The following is a 17,468-nucleotide window of genomic DNA, read 5'->3' as shown; positions in this document are numbered from 1 at the left end:
CTGACTTTCTGCAGCAGCTGACATATACAAAAATTCACATATCATGCAAACATAATATATATTTACCTTTTCCCCCATGTTTATACAAGTTATTTTAAATTAACTGTAAACAACTGGTTAATAAACCAGCTTTTCTGTCTATATTCAACTATTGGAAAAGGATTAAAAAACCTGTACAAGCAGCTTTACAACTCTCCTCCCACCTATAACCGCACTATTCCAATTCAACTCCACTCGAAGCAAATAACATGCAGTATACAATATTTTCTGTAACAGGAAGAGCCTGTGTGGTAGACTATTGGAGGAGGAGCAGGATCGTGTTAACTGTGAGTCTTCTGATTGGAAGAACCAGCCAGGTAGGAAGGGTGTCCCAGCATAACCTCTGATTTAATCTGAGCTCCTAAGAAATTTTCTGTTATTGCTGAAACTCCTGCTTTTGTACTGACCACCTTTTCCACTCACCTGAAGCACAGACTGGAGCATGCAACAACAAGGCCGGCTCAGGCTGAGGCCGTGGCTGGAGGAACAGATTCAGTCTGGGAGGTATCCAGGAGTCAGCTGGCTGGACCAGGTAGATCACCTTCTTCTTACCACCATATCTACATACACCTACACACATATACAAATACAACTGGGGTTTGGAAAGTTTCCTATAGTTAAAATCACAGTAGGTAAACATAATAAGGCATTTATTCTTAAATAATCCTGGGAATAATACAACAAATCACAGTTTGTTTTCTTTTTCATTCAACAGTCAGCACGAATCTTCCAGATCCCATGGAAACATGCCGCTCGCCATGGTTGGAGTATTGAGCGAGATGCTACCCTTTTCCGGAGCTGGGCCATGCATACAGGTAAGAGCAAAACACTGACACTATGTGATTTGTTTCATCTGATTGTTTCTCGGCTCAATTCAGTCTGTTTTATCATCCATCTGTTGTACTGATCGCTCTTACTGATCAGAACAAAGTTCTTATGCTACATTTTTTTCACTGCACGCTCGTGTTTCAATACAGAGCAACAAGAACTACAAACAGAAACCACAGGAACATCCCACAAATAACTACCAAAATCAATCCCTGGGACAGAATCTCAGCGCTTTATTGATATTAGCGTTGAACTATAAAGATATTTATTTGTTTTTACAGTAAATAGTAATAAAAATTATCATACATATGTCATGAAAGATTATCTTGGTAGGGGTCTATTGTGTCCTGGTATCTTGATAGTTTAAGAGGTGAGCCCTGTCTTCACAACTTCCCTGGTACAAGTCTGATCAGGGATCTGTTAGGGAGCTGATATGCTCCCCTAAAAATATACATCTAACAAAAAGATCAGGATAATTACTTTATTCGCAAAAACAAAAACAACAAAGTCATGGGAATGTTCAACACGGAATGTATTTTTTTAGGGTTACATACTTTAGAGAACAGATACAAAGTTTCTAAATGCTACTTAGATTGCATTGCAATCATTGTTTTAACGACCCTGATGAGATTTGCCTATAGACCGGTTTCTTCTGTTCTAGAAGTGTTTCCAGTGAAGAGCTCCACGGTTGTGTTGCTCAGTCTTTCTAGATCTACCACATTCCTGTTTACTTTCCAGCTAAGTGATGAGAGCTTGACGGCAACTTCAAATAAAACAAGCCTTATCCAATCAAACATAGACATGGTCTCTTTAAGGGTAAATAGTTGGCACTACAAGCTGTTGCAATGACGTTAGGGATGTCAGTTCAGTTCATGTAAGTCCCCTCTGACGCTCTCCAGTTCCAAACTGAAGCATTCTAATACATGTTATCTTCCCAGATCATTTAACTGATATCTTCTCATGAGTAGTCTGATAACCTTCTTCTAGTAATTTAATACATAACACTGAGTAATTTTCCTCACTCCTTTTAGTGGATCACACAGTTTTCACAATTCACAGAATATAAAACATATATTTTTCATAGTCTTCTATCCCCACATTATTGTTTTGGTCAATGCACAGAGAAGCATAAGTGCATGTGCGCATGTGTTAAACATGTTTCCGTCTTGGGAAAGTTGCGATTTATGACTGCATCTGCATCATGGGAAAGCTCCAGTTCACTTGCTGTGAATGCTCAAAGCGATCGAATTGCTGTCAAAGTACAACATTAAGGCTTAAAAAAAACAAGCTCTAAAAAAGAGACAAAACATATTCATGAACTGTCTGTGTAAAAACACGGTGTGAAATAAATACTAAATTGATTTGAACACAAACCATAAAAAGCTACATGGAGTTAATGTCTTAAATAAAAAAAGGTCTTTGACATGAGACTTGTGGAAACCTTGATGAATGGGAGGTTTCAGTGGCCGCTGCATGTGCCCCTTTAATTCCTGTTAGCCCTTGTCTGCTGTAAGTGATCCATAGTGGATCTTAAAGCTCCGGTGATTTTATTACTTTAACAGTTCTTTTCAGAAGGCTGGCTGAGAGCCAAGTTAAACTGTTGTGCTAAATTTGAGAAAGGCGACCATAGACTGGATGAAGTCACCTGACAGCAGGGTTAATGATGAATGATGTTAACGATTCACCATTAAGCCTGGTCTGGCACCAGGTGATGGAGAATCTTGGTAACACTTCATGATAGGGCCCGCGATTAAGGGTTTAGTTCTTTTGTAATTAAATGGAATTTCGAATGCTTAAACATGGGTACACTAGAATAAAGAGGTAAGAGATCAAGGTTTTACAAACAAAGAAACAATTTTACTGTGAGTACAAGTACTGCATAAGTATCTTAATTATTTTGTAACTTGTTAATGATTTAGAGAGGAAAAAATGTATTTCCCCCCATCTTACACTTTTTGGGAGTGTCTTGCCTATCTTGCCTAACTTAAAGTTATTTTACAAAAAAGGAGATTTAAATGCTTGTAAGGGATAACAGTCCTTTTCGCATTTCTATTGGTAAAATAAAGAAGCATTTGAAAAACAGACCATCCATGCACATCAACACAATGAATATTAAATAAAGATGTAGCAAAAATAAGGATGTAAAAATCTTCTTTTTCTATGACTATCTTTAAGTATTTGTAGGTAAATATAATTAAAATGTAATCTTAAATAAAATACATTGAAATTCCAATCCAAACAGGGGACCTACACCCTTAGTGGCATGTTGTGGTACAAACATGTGTTAAATGTGTGTAATAACACAATTTCGGAAAGCAGAACTAGGGAACAAGTCAAACATTATGCATACACTGGTTCTGATTTGATTACTTGTTGTTTTTATTGACAGTTGGGCTAGTGTCATTACAAAGAGTTGAAACCAAAGGCTGTGATTTTCAAACTAATCAGTCAACCACTAACTAGTCTCTGAAGATTACCGTGTGGTCCTTTCCTTGGTACTACTTTAAGGCTTCAGGAATTTTGCAGTGCTTACGTTGATATGTGCTTTGTATTACTTCTTGTTCCCTTTATTCACTTTAATGAGAGGAAACCAAAAAGGGCATAGTGACATAGGTACACTGGTCAAACTACATCAGAATTTCCCTTTAAAAACCTTGTTTTGCTGGCCACAGCTGTGTTTTTCTTCCCCATTTTTACTATACAAAAAGTACTTTATTCAGCAATCACATAAATAGAGATTGTTACAGTACACATAAAGTCTATCTATGTACTGACAAGTGACTGAACAGGTTCAGGCAGAAGCAATGCTTATATATGCATGGCTTACATTTGTTTCACTATAGCTAACCTACCCTAGAAAAGGAAAAGAAAACAACAAATACAAAATAATTCACTCATAACACTAAAAAATATCTTCGTAAATCATTCTTTTGAAACCCAAAAATTAATTGCAGGATTAGTTCACATTTTTACCCCAACAAGATAAATATAATTTTTTATTATTTCTAGCTTTTTGTACAGTGAAAATATAAATACCTCTCAAATCTTAGACTAAAAAATAATTGTACACAGTCTGAGATGGACTTTGATTTTACGCAACTTTTTAAAGAACCAAATCGTGAAAGCCCATGCTGTGAGATTTTAGAAACAGTGGATTGGTGGGACCACAGTAACTTGGCTTGTTAATAATTAGTATCTAAAGGTACATTTAAAGGTTGATCCCCACAGTTCCACACAATAAAAAAAATGTTTGAGCATAATGGAGCAATTGCCTATATCGGTTATTGCAGGGCCTTATAGTTTACATCCACTGTTTTATACAAAATTGGTAGCATTTTTTTTCTTTATTGCAGTCAGTGTGTTTCCACGTTCTTTTGTCTTCAATCAGAAACCAAGAAACTGCTACATGTACTACAATTTCTGTATCAGACTTGTAGTTCATTTTCCTTGTACTTCCTGTTGATTTACAAAATTTAATAAATTGAGTTTCCTTAATTATAAGACACATCTGACTATATTTTAAGGACTTCACACATTCCAAATTGTGATATTACTGTTAAGTATGTTAATAGGTGCAGCCACACCTTTAACTCTATTTAACAGTATAAAGAGTTTGGCTGTAGCTGCCTTCCATTGTTTTCTGGACTATTTTTCAGCCTCTATAATTACGCACACCCGTGAGTATGATTATCTCTAGTAAATCACAAGGAAGGTGTGCCCTAAAGCGTATTCTGTTTTGTTGTCACTCTAACTGGGACCATGATTTTTAAAACAAATATTATGCTGTAACAAAGAAGCTGTGACACTTATAACTGAGGCCATCCATAGCCTAGTAAGGAGGATGTTTACTGAAGTCACTTGTGAAATGAGTAGGATCAGTTTCTCATTGACTTCTTTTCGATTTGGCTACTTGCAACCGGATGAGTTGCCCCCTGTTGGCCATTAGAAATATTGCAGGTTTAGAAGACGTGCTTTTGCTGTGTGCAGCTTTTAAATAAAGTCTGTATTTAAAACTATACACACCGCAGACTTCCCTAGCTACACACACCTGACCACAGTCTTTTTCTGACTTTATCATTAACCTTTCTGTATATGCTTCTTTAGGACGGTACCATCCAGGCAAAGATAAGCCAGATCCAAAGACATGGAAAGCAAATTTCCGCTGTGCCTTGAATTCTCTGCCTGACATCTGTGAGCTGCGAGAGCACAGCAAAAAGAGAGGCAGTAATGCCTACAGAGTCTACAGGATGCTGCCCAGCTCACAAACACAGAAACGCAGAAGAGGTAAGATACAGACTTAAAGTGTATTTCCCAACTTTACCTGCAAACACTGGCCTCATGTTTCAGTCCTACTCTCTCTCCTCTCAGGGCTGCGGTTATTCGACCGATCCAGAGAAAGACAGACCAGTTTAGGTGAATGCACATCTAATGACATGCACAACACACAGATTTGGCAACCCACAACAACAAGGCCCATTACAGACATACCACAGAAGGTGGAAGCTGTTGCAGAGAACACATTTACCAGCATTCAAAGACAGGGTGAGATGCTTTGTCTTTAAAGTGCTCTGTTGGTGTTTTGGATGTAAGAGACACTTTGAAAAGATTGATGATGGTTCTTGTTGGTATGCAGGGATGTGGGACGCCAAACCAGTGGACCAGGAACAGAGTGAGGCCGTCTTTAAGGTACTATATCTTAAATATGCTAACTAATCAAATGCAAACCAACAGTCTTGGTATTCTTGCAAAAACATGTGGGTTTTCCTCAGGAAACGAAAAATAATTGCTATGTAATTGAACTACATCATATTTGACTTAACCGAGATCAGTTTCCTGGGAATTTCTTTTTGCTGCAGTTTTGATTCTGTATGTGCTGCTCTGTATATCTGTTTGACTAACTTTCAGTGTTTTGTTTCCTGCAGCTGATGGATCACTTAAACAACACTGAGCTCTGGAACCAGACCGGGGAGCAGAGAGGATGGAGAACACACAATCTCTGGAACCACTGGCACTGTATGACGCTTATTTTATTTCTGCAAAGTATTATTAGTCAATAGTTAAATGAAATGGTTATGAAAAAACATAACCCTTCTACTTCACGGTACTAAACTGCAGTACAGCATTTTACTGTATGTGGATTTAATGTAAACATTTCCAATTATATTCAGTTTTATTCATATAGCGCCAAATCACAGCAACAGTTAAGGCGCTTTGTATTGTAAGGTAAACCCCCTAGAATAATACAGAGAAGACAGAGAAATGCACTGTGGAAGAGAGTCAGAGATTGATAATAACTAATGATTAAATTAAATTACATCCTGAAATGTTTTAATTTTACTCGGATAGAGTAAATGTAAACATGAACAGGAAGTGTGTTGTACTATATATTTTTGTATAAATATGGATTTTGGGGTGAGTAACACTGAGGGAAAGACTATGAGAATAACAAACAAACAAACACAGCTCTATTAGGTAGATGAACGTTAAGCCTGACAGATCAAATTCAATATATTATGTGTACATGTAACAATCTGTAAAAGTGGGATAAAATTAAATGTATTAAAGGTGTGACAACAGCCATGATTGTTGCCATGACTGTGTGTTTATGTGCTGTTTTATGCTTCTCAGGTCCTGGAGATGATAACTCATATCCTCTGCACTCAGAGAACTGCAGCGATCTATTTGGTCCAAACTACATCAAGGAACTTTCCGACTGGTCCACACATCAGCAACCACTGATGCCATAGCTGTGCACCCAAGAACTCCATCTACCTTCTCTTTGTGTTTACTTTGTGTGTTTTTTCTTTTAAGCTTTCTTGCTAACCTTCATCCGTTTCCCTCTTATTGTTTTTCTGATAAGCTAATTGCAGGAAATAGGAGAAATGCGAGAGGGCAGGGAACATTGCTCTGTCATCCTCTCTGCTGAGCATGCTGGGATGAAGATCCAGTTCCAAGCCAAGCTTTACCTCTGTCAACATTACTTATGTTTAGATTTAGTGCCTAACACTCACAGAAATGACCCCAAGCTCGCAGATCTCATTTCATCGCAGTGCAGGATCAGTTTCTGTTCGCCCGTTTCAGTGAGCTTGACTGGATGTTTAGCCAGTAAATGAAGAGCAAAGAATAAACAAAGAACAAAGAATAACAATTTGTAGGTTTGTGTTTGTGAGTGGAGTTCAAATCTCACTTTACCTGCATTCACAGAAAGCTGACCCAATCTACAATACGGTGTATTCTATATCCTTGTCCATTTGTAATATGTGTGCGACTTCTACATTTGTAAATTAATTTTACTACCTTTTGAAAAAAAACTTTCCAACATGAAATACAAGTTTGTTTGTTTTTTGTATCTTTTTTAAGGCTATAGATTGTTCAGTGTGTTTTGTGTGTTTTAGTGAATAATACCCATGTTGTTTTTTGTGTCTATTATTTGTTTATATATTACATTATATATATAAATAAACCTGCTTTTACAAAATACACAAATTACACAAGGGCATGAACTTGTCAGGATTCTTGACATCCTGTGTGTATATAAAAATGAATGCAAAAAATACTGAATTTTAGTGTGTGATTAAAAAGCTGCCAAGTTTCTACTTTTTGATTTTGTTTTTTTTTTCCACATTTATTGCACGTTGTTTACATCCTGAAATATGTGAGGAGTATGATAACTCATTGTGATTGACAAGCATCCAAAACCCAATCCTGTGATGAATAACAAGGAGCAGATGTTACATTTCTATTTTTTAAAACATCTGCTTCACCTCATTCCTTGTTGTGTTAGGAGATATGAAACCATGTAACCAATGAATACAGCTTGAATCTTCTGATCTTATCTCGAAGTTGTAATCTTGAGCACAGCTTTTAAAGTTGTAGCTTTAAATCTTGATTAAAGCTTTAAATCTTTAATCTTGAACACAGCTTCACATGTTGGAATTACTAAGCCAATATGCCATTTGTAAGAAAACGGGAGCTACTGTGCATTAATTCAACATAAAAACTAAAATTTCTGAAAACAGAGTTATCTAATTGCTATAACTGGCTAAAACCTAAAAACTTCAAACATGTGCTTTTAACAAATACATTAGTGTTTTTAATTTACACGTCTTTTTAACAGAAGACATTCGGGTCTATCACAGCAGAACAAGCAGAGTGCAAATAACACTTCACAAGAGTGCAATAAAAATACCAGATGTTGATAAAGTGAATCTGCTATCAAGGATTACTATTAGAGACATTGTAGTTATTTATGGGTTGCCACAGCAGATCATCTACCTTCTTCACAGTCTATCCCTTACATCCTCTTCTGCCACATCAAACCTCTGCATGTCGACCTGTGCTGTTTCTGTGGATCTTCTCTTTGATTCTTTTTTGTACATACTTGTTAGATCCTTTGCCTGTTGTATCTAATATAAACCTTGACTTTCTAACTTTAGCTCCAAACCAAGGTCTCCCTCTGATGTGCTTATTTCTAATCTTGCCAATTCCCTTTTTCCAGTTCGGGATCACAGAGGGATGGAGTCTATCCTAGTTATCGTGGGACCAAATGTGTCATACACTTTGGACAGATTACACATGGAGACAGAATCATCACCTCTCACATTCAATTAACCCAACAAGAATGCCTTGGGACTGCTGGTGTAAGGTGCATGCAGGTGGAGAGAGAACATGCAAAGTCGGTACAGGCAGGCCTCAGCCAGCCAGCAGTTTTAGACTGAGAATCTTTAGCTGTGAGTGCTAACCACTGCATCACATATAAAAGTTGATAATTGTTTTAAATATTTATGTATAAATATTTTAAAAATTGGGTAGTTTAACAGTTAGAACATTTAATAGAGCATTCTCTGGCTCATTTTGTCTAAACGGTGAAATACCTTTGGGCAACATATTGAACCCTGAGATGCCCTTGATGTATTCATCACAGTGCAAGTCTGCCTGTCAGTGTTAAACAAAGCGATAAGAAATAGATAAAAGTGCTACATAAATGTGTGCGTAATTGCGTGAATGAGACTTTGAGCGCTCAAAATTAGTTGCTATCAGTATCATGCAAGCATCGGGAAATGTCAGCCACTAATTGCCCAACTTTTGTTAATAAGGTTCCTCTTTGCAGCATTCAACACTCAAATGTATTAACAATCTAAAAGTATATCCAAGTATGCTCCACGGGCAGTATTTCATTCTGGGGTGAGAACTCTTACTGTAAAATTCTACTAGATTTATATAAAGTAAAATTTTGTATTGTATTAAAAATGTATCGTCTTTGTTACACTGATGCTTTCACTGCTTTCCTCTTAAAAATGAAAAGATGGAATACACATTTGGTGAAACATCAACATATAACATTTATTGGCTTATTCTGAAAATGCAATAAAGGAAAGATGATTTTCCCTTTAAAGTGAGAACTACACATTAGGCAGATTCTGAGTGTGGGCGGGGTGGGGGATTTTGCCAACTACACCTTTCTTGTAATATTATACAGAAATATATGAATCTGAGAAAGCGTGGAGCCATCACTTTTATACATCATGTAATAACAGTGTCATCATAAAATAAGCCCTGTGACAGGAATCCAAACACAAAACTGTTAAGTCACATTCAAACAGTCCACTGGCACAGCCTGCTGGTCACATAATGTACTGCAATCCAAGTATGACTGCACATTCTACAGCATTTATCCCAGAGCTGGAAAACAAACAAACAAAAAACACAAAACAAAAACGTGTACATGTATGTGGATCCATCTGCACATAGGAATAATTACAGAAACACAGATGTTTGTTACAATGTTTCAACCTGATGAATCTTAAATCTGTCCGGGGTTATGGGCAAAGTACTTGCAAGAAGTCTTAAGGCTGATATAAGAAATTTGACAACATCAATTAAATGTATTCTATGATTTGAAGTACCAACATCAAATGAGACGTTTTCTTTGTACCATAGAAATTTTGACAATAGCACTCATTTAACACCAATCTACATGCTCGACTTAATACATTCAACACATTTTGTCGCTGAAATAGTCAATCAATATGATGTACAAAGAGGACAAACAATGACATTTATTAGGTCCAGGCCTGCTGGTTTGCTCAGCACTTTTGATCTTTCTGCTTAGATTTTTTTTCTTAAGATGGACCCTAATTCAGAAATTTGGACAACAACAATAATTCCAAGGGAAAAAACAAAATCAAAAAGACATTCTAGTCTGATCACTGACATGACTGACAACTAGAATAACCAGGCAATAAGATCTGTTTTTATTTTTTTTTTCCCCAAATAGGAAAATTATGTGCTTGAAGGTTAAAAACACTGGCAAACTGTGAATAAAGTAATGTCCAAGACGGTCAGGTGGTGTGTTAATACTTTTAGTAAAAAATTATTATTAATTTTTTTTTAAAACAAAATAAGGTTATATGTAGCAATAATTCAAAACAGAAGCAACATAAGCTCAAACACTGCGACAAAGGTGGGTCACATGTGGCTGGAAGTCATCAAGCTGCATTTATCAGCTGTAACAGTCATGGCAGGTTAGTTTAAGAAAAAGGACAGCATTATCTGTGGCAAATTCCCTTCATCTTAAAAAAACAAAACAAACAACCCCCCCCCACGATGATAGGTAGGTGAACTAGATATGAGAATACTGCCGACTGTAACAAAACCCACTTTTGCTGCAGTGTTTGCGACATTCTGATTACTTCCAAGTTAAGGTCTAAAGTCTACTGTTGGTACACAAACCTTGGAAAGACAAAAAAAAAAAAAAAAAAAAAAAAAAAAAAAAAAAAAAAAAAAAAAAAAAAAAAAAAACCAAAAAGGCAAATGAACAAAAAAACAAAACACATAGCATTCAAAAACATGCAACTGCAAAAATAAATAAAAGCTCAAACAAAGCATTAAAGCTGGGGGAGACACCATTTTTGGCATACGTAGGCAAAGGCTCCACAGTAACAATTCAGCATATTGTACTTTAATGTGCTCTGCAAGAAACTAGCCTTCTGCACCGCCTCTAAGCTCTTCTATCAATCGAAAAATTTTGCCCACTGTGACAGACAATCAAGTCTTCTCAATTGGCTGACCTACAAATGTGCCTTCAGATGGTGGATTGATGACAGAAAAAGCCACCAACAAGCAAAGGTATCGTTAAGTGAAGCTACATAAGAAGCAGTCACGTGGCAACCTTTGGTCAAGCCTATTTGTTCAAGAATCTAGCATAAAGAGGTTATTGACAAAACAGCAAAGAGCAAAGGGGAGAAAGGTGATCATTTAAAACATTGCCTTTTCCAGATTTGTGCCTACTTCAGCTTTAAGCTTCCAAATCGCACTAGCAAAACAAATAACATGACTTCAGGAAGGCAGATTAGGAAGTTAATAGTTTATTAAAATCCTATATGGTTCAATCTAAATGAGTATAAAAAACAAACAAACAAAAAACAGTTGAAATCAATGCTGAACTCCTAAGCAAGTGTGAGTGTACAATGTATGGTCCAGTGTACTCTACTCATTTCAAGTTTATTACAAAAACAGCAATCTTCAACCCTGAAAGCAACTCAGTATAATGAGTATTTCTCAGAATAAAACTATGAACGTGTTGCTTTTTTTTTTTTGCCTTGCTACCTGTCCTTTGATAAACCTCTGAGGATAAAGAAGGAAACTCAATGTTCCAATTTTCCAGCGTGGCCCAGCCACCATGAGGTCCGTTGTCAAATCAAGATAATAAATACAGGCATCCAAATTGGCTTCAACAGCAAGAATCTTTGAAGTAAATTTTCCTCATGCATACACACAAACATACGTCTGTCTGAGATTATGAGCTTTCTAAACCCTCTTCCCTACTCTTAAACAGTTTCTCTTTACAGTGCAACAGTATGGCAGCAAATGGATAGCAGTGCTTTCATTAAAAACAAAAAACAAAACAAAAAAGGGAATGGAAAAATAAAAATATATACAACATCAAGGTAAAGCAGTAGTTTCATCTTTTGGTCCTGTGTCCTTTATGGACAGAACTGCTTTTTGAAAATTCTTCCTTATATGAACAACAGTAGTTTCCACAAGACTGAAGAGCTGTTGGAGGAAAAGGTGGAACAAATGTTAGGATTCGAGTTGCTTCTGATTGGAGGTGTACTTTTGTGTCTGTGTGCATTTGTCAGTCCCAATTTTAAAATCTTAGTTGGTTTGGTCAAATTTACAGTCATCTGTGTTTTTCCCAGAAAGTATTTGATATCTTTGGGTTCGATCTGTCTTAGCACCTATGGCAACACTGTGTGGGAGTGGTTACACCCCCCCCCCCCCCACCTTAAAAAACAAAACCCAAAAAAGCAACCCTGCAGATGTAGCTTTCTTGATGTCTTAGGACAGTAGAGAGCTATAATTTTGCTAAAGTAAGGCTAATTTTATAAAAAAAAAAAAAAAAAAAAAAAAAAAAAGTATAATTCAGTAAAGTCAAGAGAAAAAAAAAAAAGTATGTCATTTTTATATGTCATAAAGATTTTATTTATTTTTTTTAAATTGACTTTGGCACGATTACACTGTCATTACTCTGACAGCTGAGTCACGCTCACAAAGACAGTTTGAGAGGTAATCAGCAAAACAATACCATGCACAGTACAGTGTAAATATGTGCTTCATTGCATTTCTCCCATTTCCTCTCAAAGCCACATAAGGCAAGCCTGCTGTTGTGTGCAGGCTTGATTTGCCATCACTTGTTTTTGACAGTGCATAGGTGGAGCAAACTTTTGAGGTTTACAAGATGGAAACAGTCACGAGAACTTTGACACTATCACTGACTTATGGCTAGAGCCCCAAGTCTAGAATTTCACACATCCTATATGATATTGATATTTCTAATCTATTATTTAAAAGAACTGGAAGACAGAGGAACAAGACAAATACTGCTTTTGCTAGGGAAGGGAAAAAACAAAAAAAAAAACAAAAAACGAAAATTCACTCAAAAACAAACTTGACTTTTTATAAGTTGGCTCTGGCTGCATGAAAACAAGATGAAACTGTGCTTGTGTGGCTTTGGGGTAGTGAAAAATCTGTGGTTAATGTCAGTTTCACTAAGGGATATCAGGACATCTCTCACCTCGTTACAACTGCGAACCTTCAGAACTTGTGTGCGCGTATCCTCCTTTAGATTTCATCTGGGCCTGAACTAGGTCGACCTATAGAAATATATAAATGTTAGCTGGCTGAAAACACATGTTTGAAAATTCAGTGAAAACAAACAAAAAAACCAAAACTTACTGATGCCAAACCCAGGCCCATGTCCCCTGAGCCTACATGTGTGGTATGAACAAAGTTTGTCGGCTCCCCAATCATGGAGCGATCGATCCTTCGCCGCCGTTTCTGAAAAGTAGCAAAAATCTAAATTTAAATATTAATATCACAAGTAGACTTACCATACTACACACAAAGCAAATATTACTATCACTGGGAACTGAGAAGAGCATGTGTGAATCAGAAACTAAACACTTATCAGTTTACTTTTTAAATCTTTGTTTGAAGTATAGTGGATCTGCACTGAGACAAAGGTAAAAACTAATCATTTGTGTTATCTTATCTGTTAACAGATAGTTCACTACCAAAGTGATGAAGTTTTACTGAATCTGTTTTGTCAATCCAGGGTTACTAAACCTACAACAGGGAAAAGTTTAGAATTTCTATGATGGACACTGATTAATCACACTCAGGCTGGAAAAACTAAACCTATGTGAATGCCTCACTGTAAAGATTCTCAAACTATTCTGTGGGCAAATAAGACAAATGTGGGCAAACAGAAAAGAAAACAAACCTGCCAAAATGTGGAGTGCTATGTTTAGAGGGAAACAAAAGAGTACTGGCAAGCCGACACAAAACACCATCCATAAAAACATGGTGCAGAAAGTACAGTGGGATTTATGGTGGAGCAGAGTGAGCGTGTTAGCTGTCCACTCCGCTCCAGGGCCTGACTGTCTGTGCTACAAACAATCTGTGGACAACTGTGGCTCATGTTGTTTTTGGTCTATGAGCCAAACACGAAGAAGAACGAAGTTATAAAACACAAAAGCTGAAGTGAAACCGAATATTAAAAACAATGAAAACTGTCACTGCAGTCACTGTCTGTGCTTTTCATACATTATTTTTTGATCTTTGAAGTTTTTAACAGGATCTCCTATTCCCGTGGAACTCTGCTACTGCTCCCTGCTCTTTTCTGGCCCACTTATCAACCAGTTAACATTTGGCAGTCGCATACGTCATCCGATTCCAGCGAGACGCAGTCAGGATCTAGGAGGACTTCACGGCAGTGTTTCTCGCGTGGGTGAAAACCCGTCTCCCCTCTCTGACTGAAAACTGTATGCAGACGGACACATTTGCGAGGCTATAAATCCCGCTTATCTTGAGCTGCTTTTATAGCTCAGGTCCGCGACACCTCACATTCACAAAGGCAGCAATAAATTCATAACCGCATTACAGAACGATATCTGGGCAGCAGTCATGGCAGATCATGTGACAGCACACAAGTAAATAAACAAGAAGGGTTTTTCTTGGTTTGCTTTTTTAAATGAAGAAAACTAGGTTTTGTAGTCTGGGTCTAAAACCAATTTAGATACTGTGGCATGACCTAGATAGCTTCAATGTTAAGTCAAGATATCCCAGATATAATAACAAATAGTTTTTCAGTGAGGAATGATCCAAATTCCCTCCCAATCACTGTGCCCGTCTTATGAGCAGCTACAAGAAACTTCTGATTGAAGTTTTTGTTTTCTAAACTCAGAAGTTAATTTAAATTTGAAAGCCTTCCATGAGAACAATTACTTGGGGAGTTTAATACAAACAGGAAATGTACAAAGGTCTGCATGTTTTTGTCATTAACTCTGAATTAGTTGAGCAGTAAACCACATATGATGAGTAATCGATACATTACTCACGATCATTCCAAAGGACTCAACAACTTAGACTTGCTGCGGCAGGACAGGGGTTATTATTGTGACATCAAACAGTTCCCTATTATAACCAGACTGTCTGTCTGCCAACAGATAACCTTTAGCAAATATATTTAAAGTGTTTTTTGCCAGGATGTGTTTAACTGGATGAATGCTACTTTGTTAATCTATATTCAAATTAAAAACTTTTAAAAACAAGGCAGCTTAAATTAAATAAATCAGTTCTTCTTGCAAATTTCATACTCACAGGCTGTGGCTGCTCTGCAATGCAGCAACTGAAACAAACCCAGAACTCAGTCATTCTGAGGCCAACGAAGAAGCCGCAGCAGTTTCCTCTCTCTGCTCAGACGTCTCTACGCCCGTCTTCCTGTTCCGTGTTACCAGAACCACAAACACACGCCGGAAACTGATGACAGACACAGGCCAGTGGCTTCTTGGGGGTAAACCGTTGGTACGAAAAGTCTTGTCCCACTTCAGAGCACCACACACCTGCTGACACGTTAACAAAAGAAGAAGAAAAAAAAAAAAAAAAAAAAAACCACATTTCAATCAATTGCTGATATATTTTGATGTGTATCAGCAGCTTTCGGCTGCTCATGTTCCCCATAGCTAATAGTTCCCTGGACTTACTTTTACAGGAAGCAACTTTTGATTGAAAACAATATTTAAAAATTCCTTTCTTGGAAGCTTGCCACTTTTTGTATGATACCATCTCGCGTCTGATGAGGTAATCTATGGTTATTTTTAATCATACGTTTAAACTACTGTCAGACACATACTACATATGAGGCATGGTGAAACATTTACGTCAGAAGGTTAAAAACAGAAAGTTCACCATATTCAAATTTAACTTCTCTTGTAACAAGTCTTAAGAAAAAGAAATGGGGCCAGAGTGTGGCCTCTATTTCAACAAGCTGTCCAGGGGATCACTGTTACTTTCCCTTTTGTGGTTAATCTCCGGTGGTAAATAACTTACTACCTGAATCCAACCTTGGGCTGTGAGGTTAAACGAACAGCCAGTGTTTCAATTTTCAGAAAGCTGTTATTAGCTCCGACACCTTGATAAGCTTTCCATTTTAATTAACATCTCTGTGGACTTGAAATCGTCTAGAGGCTTATTTCACTAATAGGGCAGCAGCAATGTGGAGCACCATTTGGGAAAATAAAAAAATAAATAAAACTGTCTTCACTGTACTGTACTTGTTCAAAATATACTTAATTCTATAATGAAGGAAAGAAATTTGATTTTGGAAGCACACTGTGGCCATCAATTTGGTGTTGGATGACAATTTTTATTTTAAAATATCAGTATGGTAAATGTTGCTATACTGACAAATATCTTAGGAAAAAAAAATGTAGTTAAAAGGGATAAATGTTGTTTAAAAAAAAAACAAAAAAAAAAAACAACAACTTGTGGGATTATCACTAATCTACTAATTTGTTTACAAGGATCAAAGAAAATGCAGTTAAACATATGATCAACAAAGCTATTATAGTTAATTAAAATTGGGTGCATATTTAAGTTTAAATTACATAAAATAATCTTAAAATCATCATCAGTCTTTGTCAAATTTAGTCAAGTGTGTCAACACAACTAGGGTGGGGAGGCTGTGTGTTTTGGATGACTCTCTCAATGTGAGCCAACTCCCTTTACAGAGTGTTGTGTTTGTATTGCAACTCCTGTCCAAATATCAGCCACAAAAGACTAAACTAATACTCAAAATAATTAATACCAAACATAAAAACATTATAAACAATGAAATTTCACACTGAAACGAGTAAACAAGTCGAACAAAACGATTAAAAAACAAAAAACAAACAAACAAAAAAAACCCCACACACACAAAACAGGGTGATATAATCAAACAGTGTTACCACATATTTCGAAATGTCAATCGTTTTTTTTTTGGTCGATGCCTCAGAAAGACACAGTAGAAGGCCTTCTGGCTGTCAAACAATTGGTGACAGGAGGATCAAATGATCTGCCAAAAGCGAAGTGCTCGCTGACGGAGTGTATTTCCCAGTCTGTAACACTGACTCTGCAGCTGACGCTATGCACCGCTGACACTCAGTGCAACTGAATCATATTATCAAGAGTCGTAAAATGAGCGCAGACGTGTTTAATGATGATTTTAACCACATCTGACATCCTTTAAGGATTACCAACTCTGCCGGTGATCTTGGATTACTGGAACTTAATCGGTATTTACAAACAAATGAGCGTTATGTAACTTCGCCCAGCTGCGGCAAAGACGCTTTACATGACCAGTCTGAACACAGCTCGCAGCTGGGTGCAGTTCAACACATGTACTGCTGCTGTGCCGGGGCGTCGGCGTTGATTAGAACTGAACTGCTTTAGTAAATTGGAGTGTTAGCTCTACCACATGCTAATACAGCTAGCTTTCCAGCTAACGTTCACGGGCTCGATGATAGCCGCGGGTCTGTGTTTTTTTCCACTGACAGCTAGCTGTCGGAGCTAACGCAGCCCATTTTCGGAAGCTGTGACTTCAGTTATTAAATTAAAACAAAAGCTGAAACAATTGCTGGTTTTCGCAATTAGAGCCAACTACTCCTCAAGATTTCTTTGTGAATTGTAATTATTTAGTATGAGAAAACTTACCAGATGGCGACCGGTTTACCGGAGAAAAAACACGTCCGTCCAAACTGATCGCTAAAGGAGGCAAA

The 17,468-nt window shown here is 37.1% G+C and overlaps 2 protein-coding genes across 3 annotated transcripts; one reads left to right on the top strand and one right to left on the bottom strand.

The window, feature by feature from the left end:
* Positions 1 to 481: 481 nt before the first annotated feature.
* irf1a (interferon regulatory factor 1a) lies at positions 482 to 6,614 on the top strand. The gene is made up of 7 exons (XM_085353326.1): positions 482 to 571; positions 755 to 854; positions 4,972 to 5,151; positions 5,236 to 5,409; positions 5,501 to 5,553; positions 5,790 to 5,880; positions 6,496 to 6,614. The coding sequence occupies exons 1-7, from the start codon at positions 482 to 484 to the stop codon at positions 6,612 to 6,614; spliced, it is 807 nt and encodes a 268-aa protein (XP_085209452.1).
* Positions 6,615 to 10,746: 4,132 nt separating this feature from the next.
* cdc42se2 (CDC42 small effector 2) lies at positions 10,747 to 17,466 on the bottom strand. Of its 2 annotated transcripts, none has more exons than XM_085368393.1 (5): positions 17,404 to 17,466; positions 15,031 to 15,275; positions 13,105 to 13,206; positions 12,944 to 13,022; positions 10,747 to 11,922 (listed from the first exon to the last, which is right to left on the bottom strand). In XM_085368393.1, exons 2-4 carry the CDS (start codon positions 15,082 to 15,084, stop codon positions 12,948 to 12,950), a joined length of 231 nt encoding a protein of 76 aa, XP_085224519.1. In that variant the 5' UTR covers positions 15,085 to 15,275; positions 17,404 to 17,466; the 3' UTR covers positions 10,747 to 11,922; positions 12,944 to 12,947. The 2 variants fall into 2 exon arrangements, with proteins under 2 accessions (XP_085224519.1, XP_085224595.1); XM_085368469.1 differs by having other exon boundaries at positions 15,031 to 15,272.
* Positions 17,467 to 17,468: the final 2 nt, after the last annotated feature.

Source organism: Diplotaxodon limnothrissa, linkage group LG1 (assembly GCF_057381915.1).
Source record: "Diplotaxodon limnothrissa isolate DT_005_m linkage group LG1, D_limnothrissa_male_GT1.1, whole genome shotgun sequence".
Lineage (NCBI taxonomy): Eukaryota > Metazoa > Chordata > Actinopteri > Cichliformes > Cichlidae > Diplotaxodon > Diplotaxodon limnothrissa.
Note: the sequence above shows the minus strand (reverse complement) of the source record. Positions and strands in the feature narration are given on the sequence as shown.

What these genes read in the sequence shown, in the direction of transcription:
- irf1a (XM_085353326.1), top strand. Translation starts at nt 482, where the DNA reads ATGCAACAACAAGGCCGGCTCAGGCTGAGGCCGTGGCTGGAGGAACAG. An exon ending in GAGTCAGCTGGCTGGACCAG is followed by an intron (nt 572 to 754) that starts GTAGATCACCTT and finishes TTCATTCAACAG; the next exon opens with TCAGCACGAATCTTCCAGAT. An exon ending in GAGCTGGGCCATGCATACAG is followed by an intron (nt 855 to 4,971) that starts GTAAGAGCAAAA and finishes ATGCTTCTTTAG; the next exon opens with GACGGTACCATCCAGGCAAA.
- cdc42se2 (XM_085368393.1), bottom strand. Translation starts at nt 15,084, where the DNA reads ATGACTGAGTTCTGGGTTTGTTTCAGTTGCTGCATTGCAGAGCAGCCA. An exon ending in TTGCAGAGCAGCCACAGCCT is followed by an intron (nt 13,207 to 15,030) that starts GTGAGTATGAAA and finishes GCTACTTTTCAG; the next exon opens with AAACGGCGGCGAAGGATCGA. An exon ending in TGGGCCTGGGTTTGGCATCA is followed by an intron (nt 13,023 to 13,104) that starts GTAAGTTTTGGT and finishes ATATTTCTATAG; the next exon opens with GTCGACCTAGTTCAGGCCCA.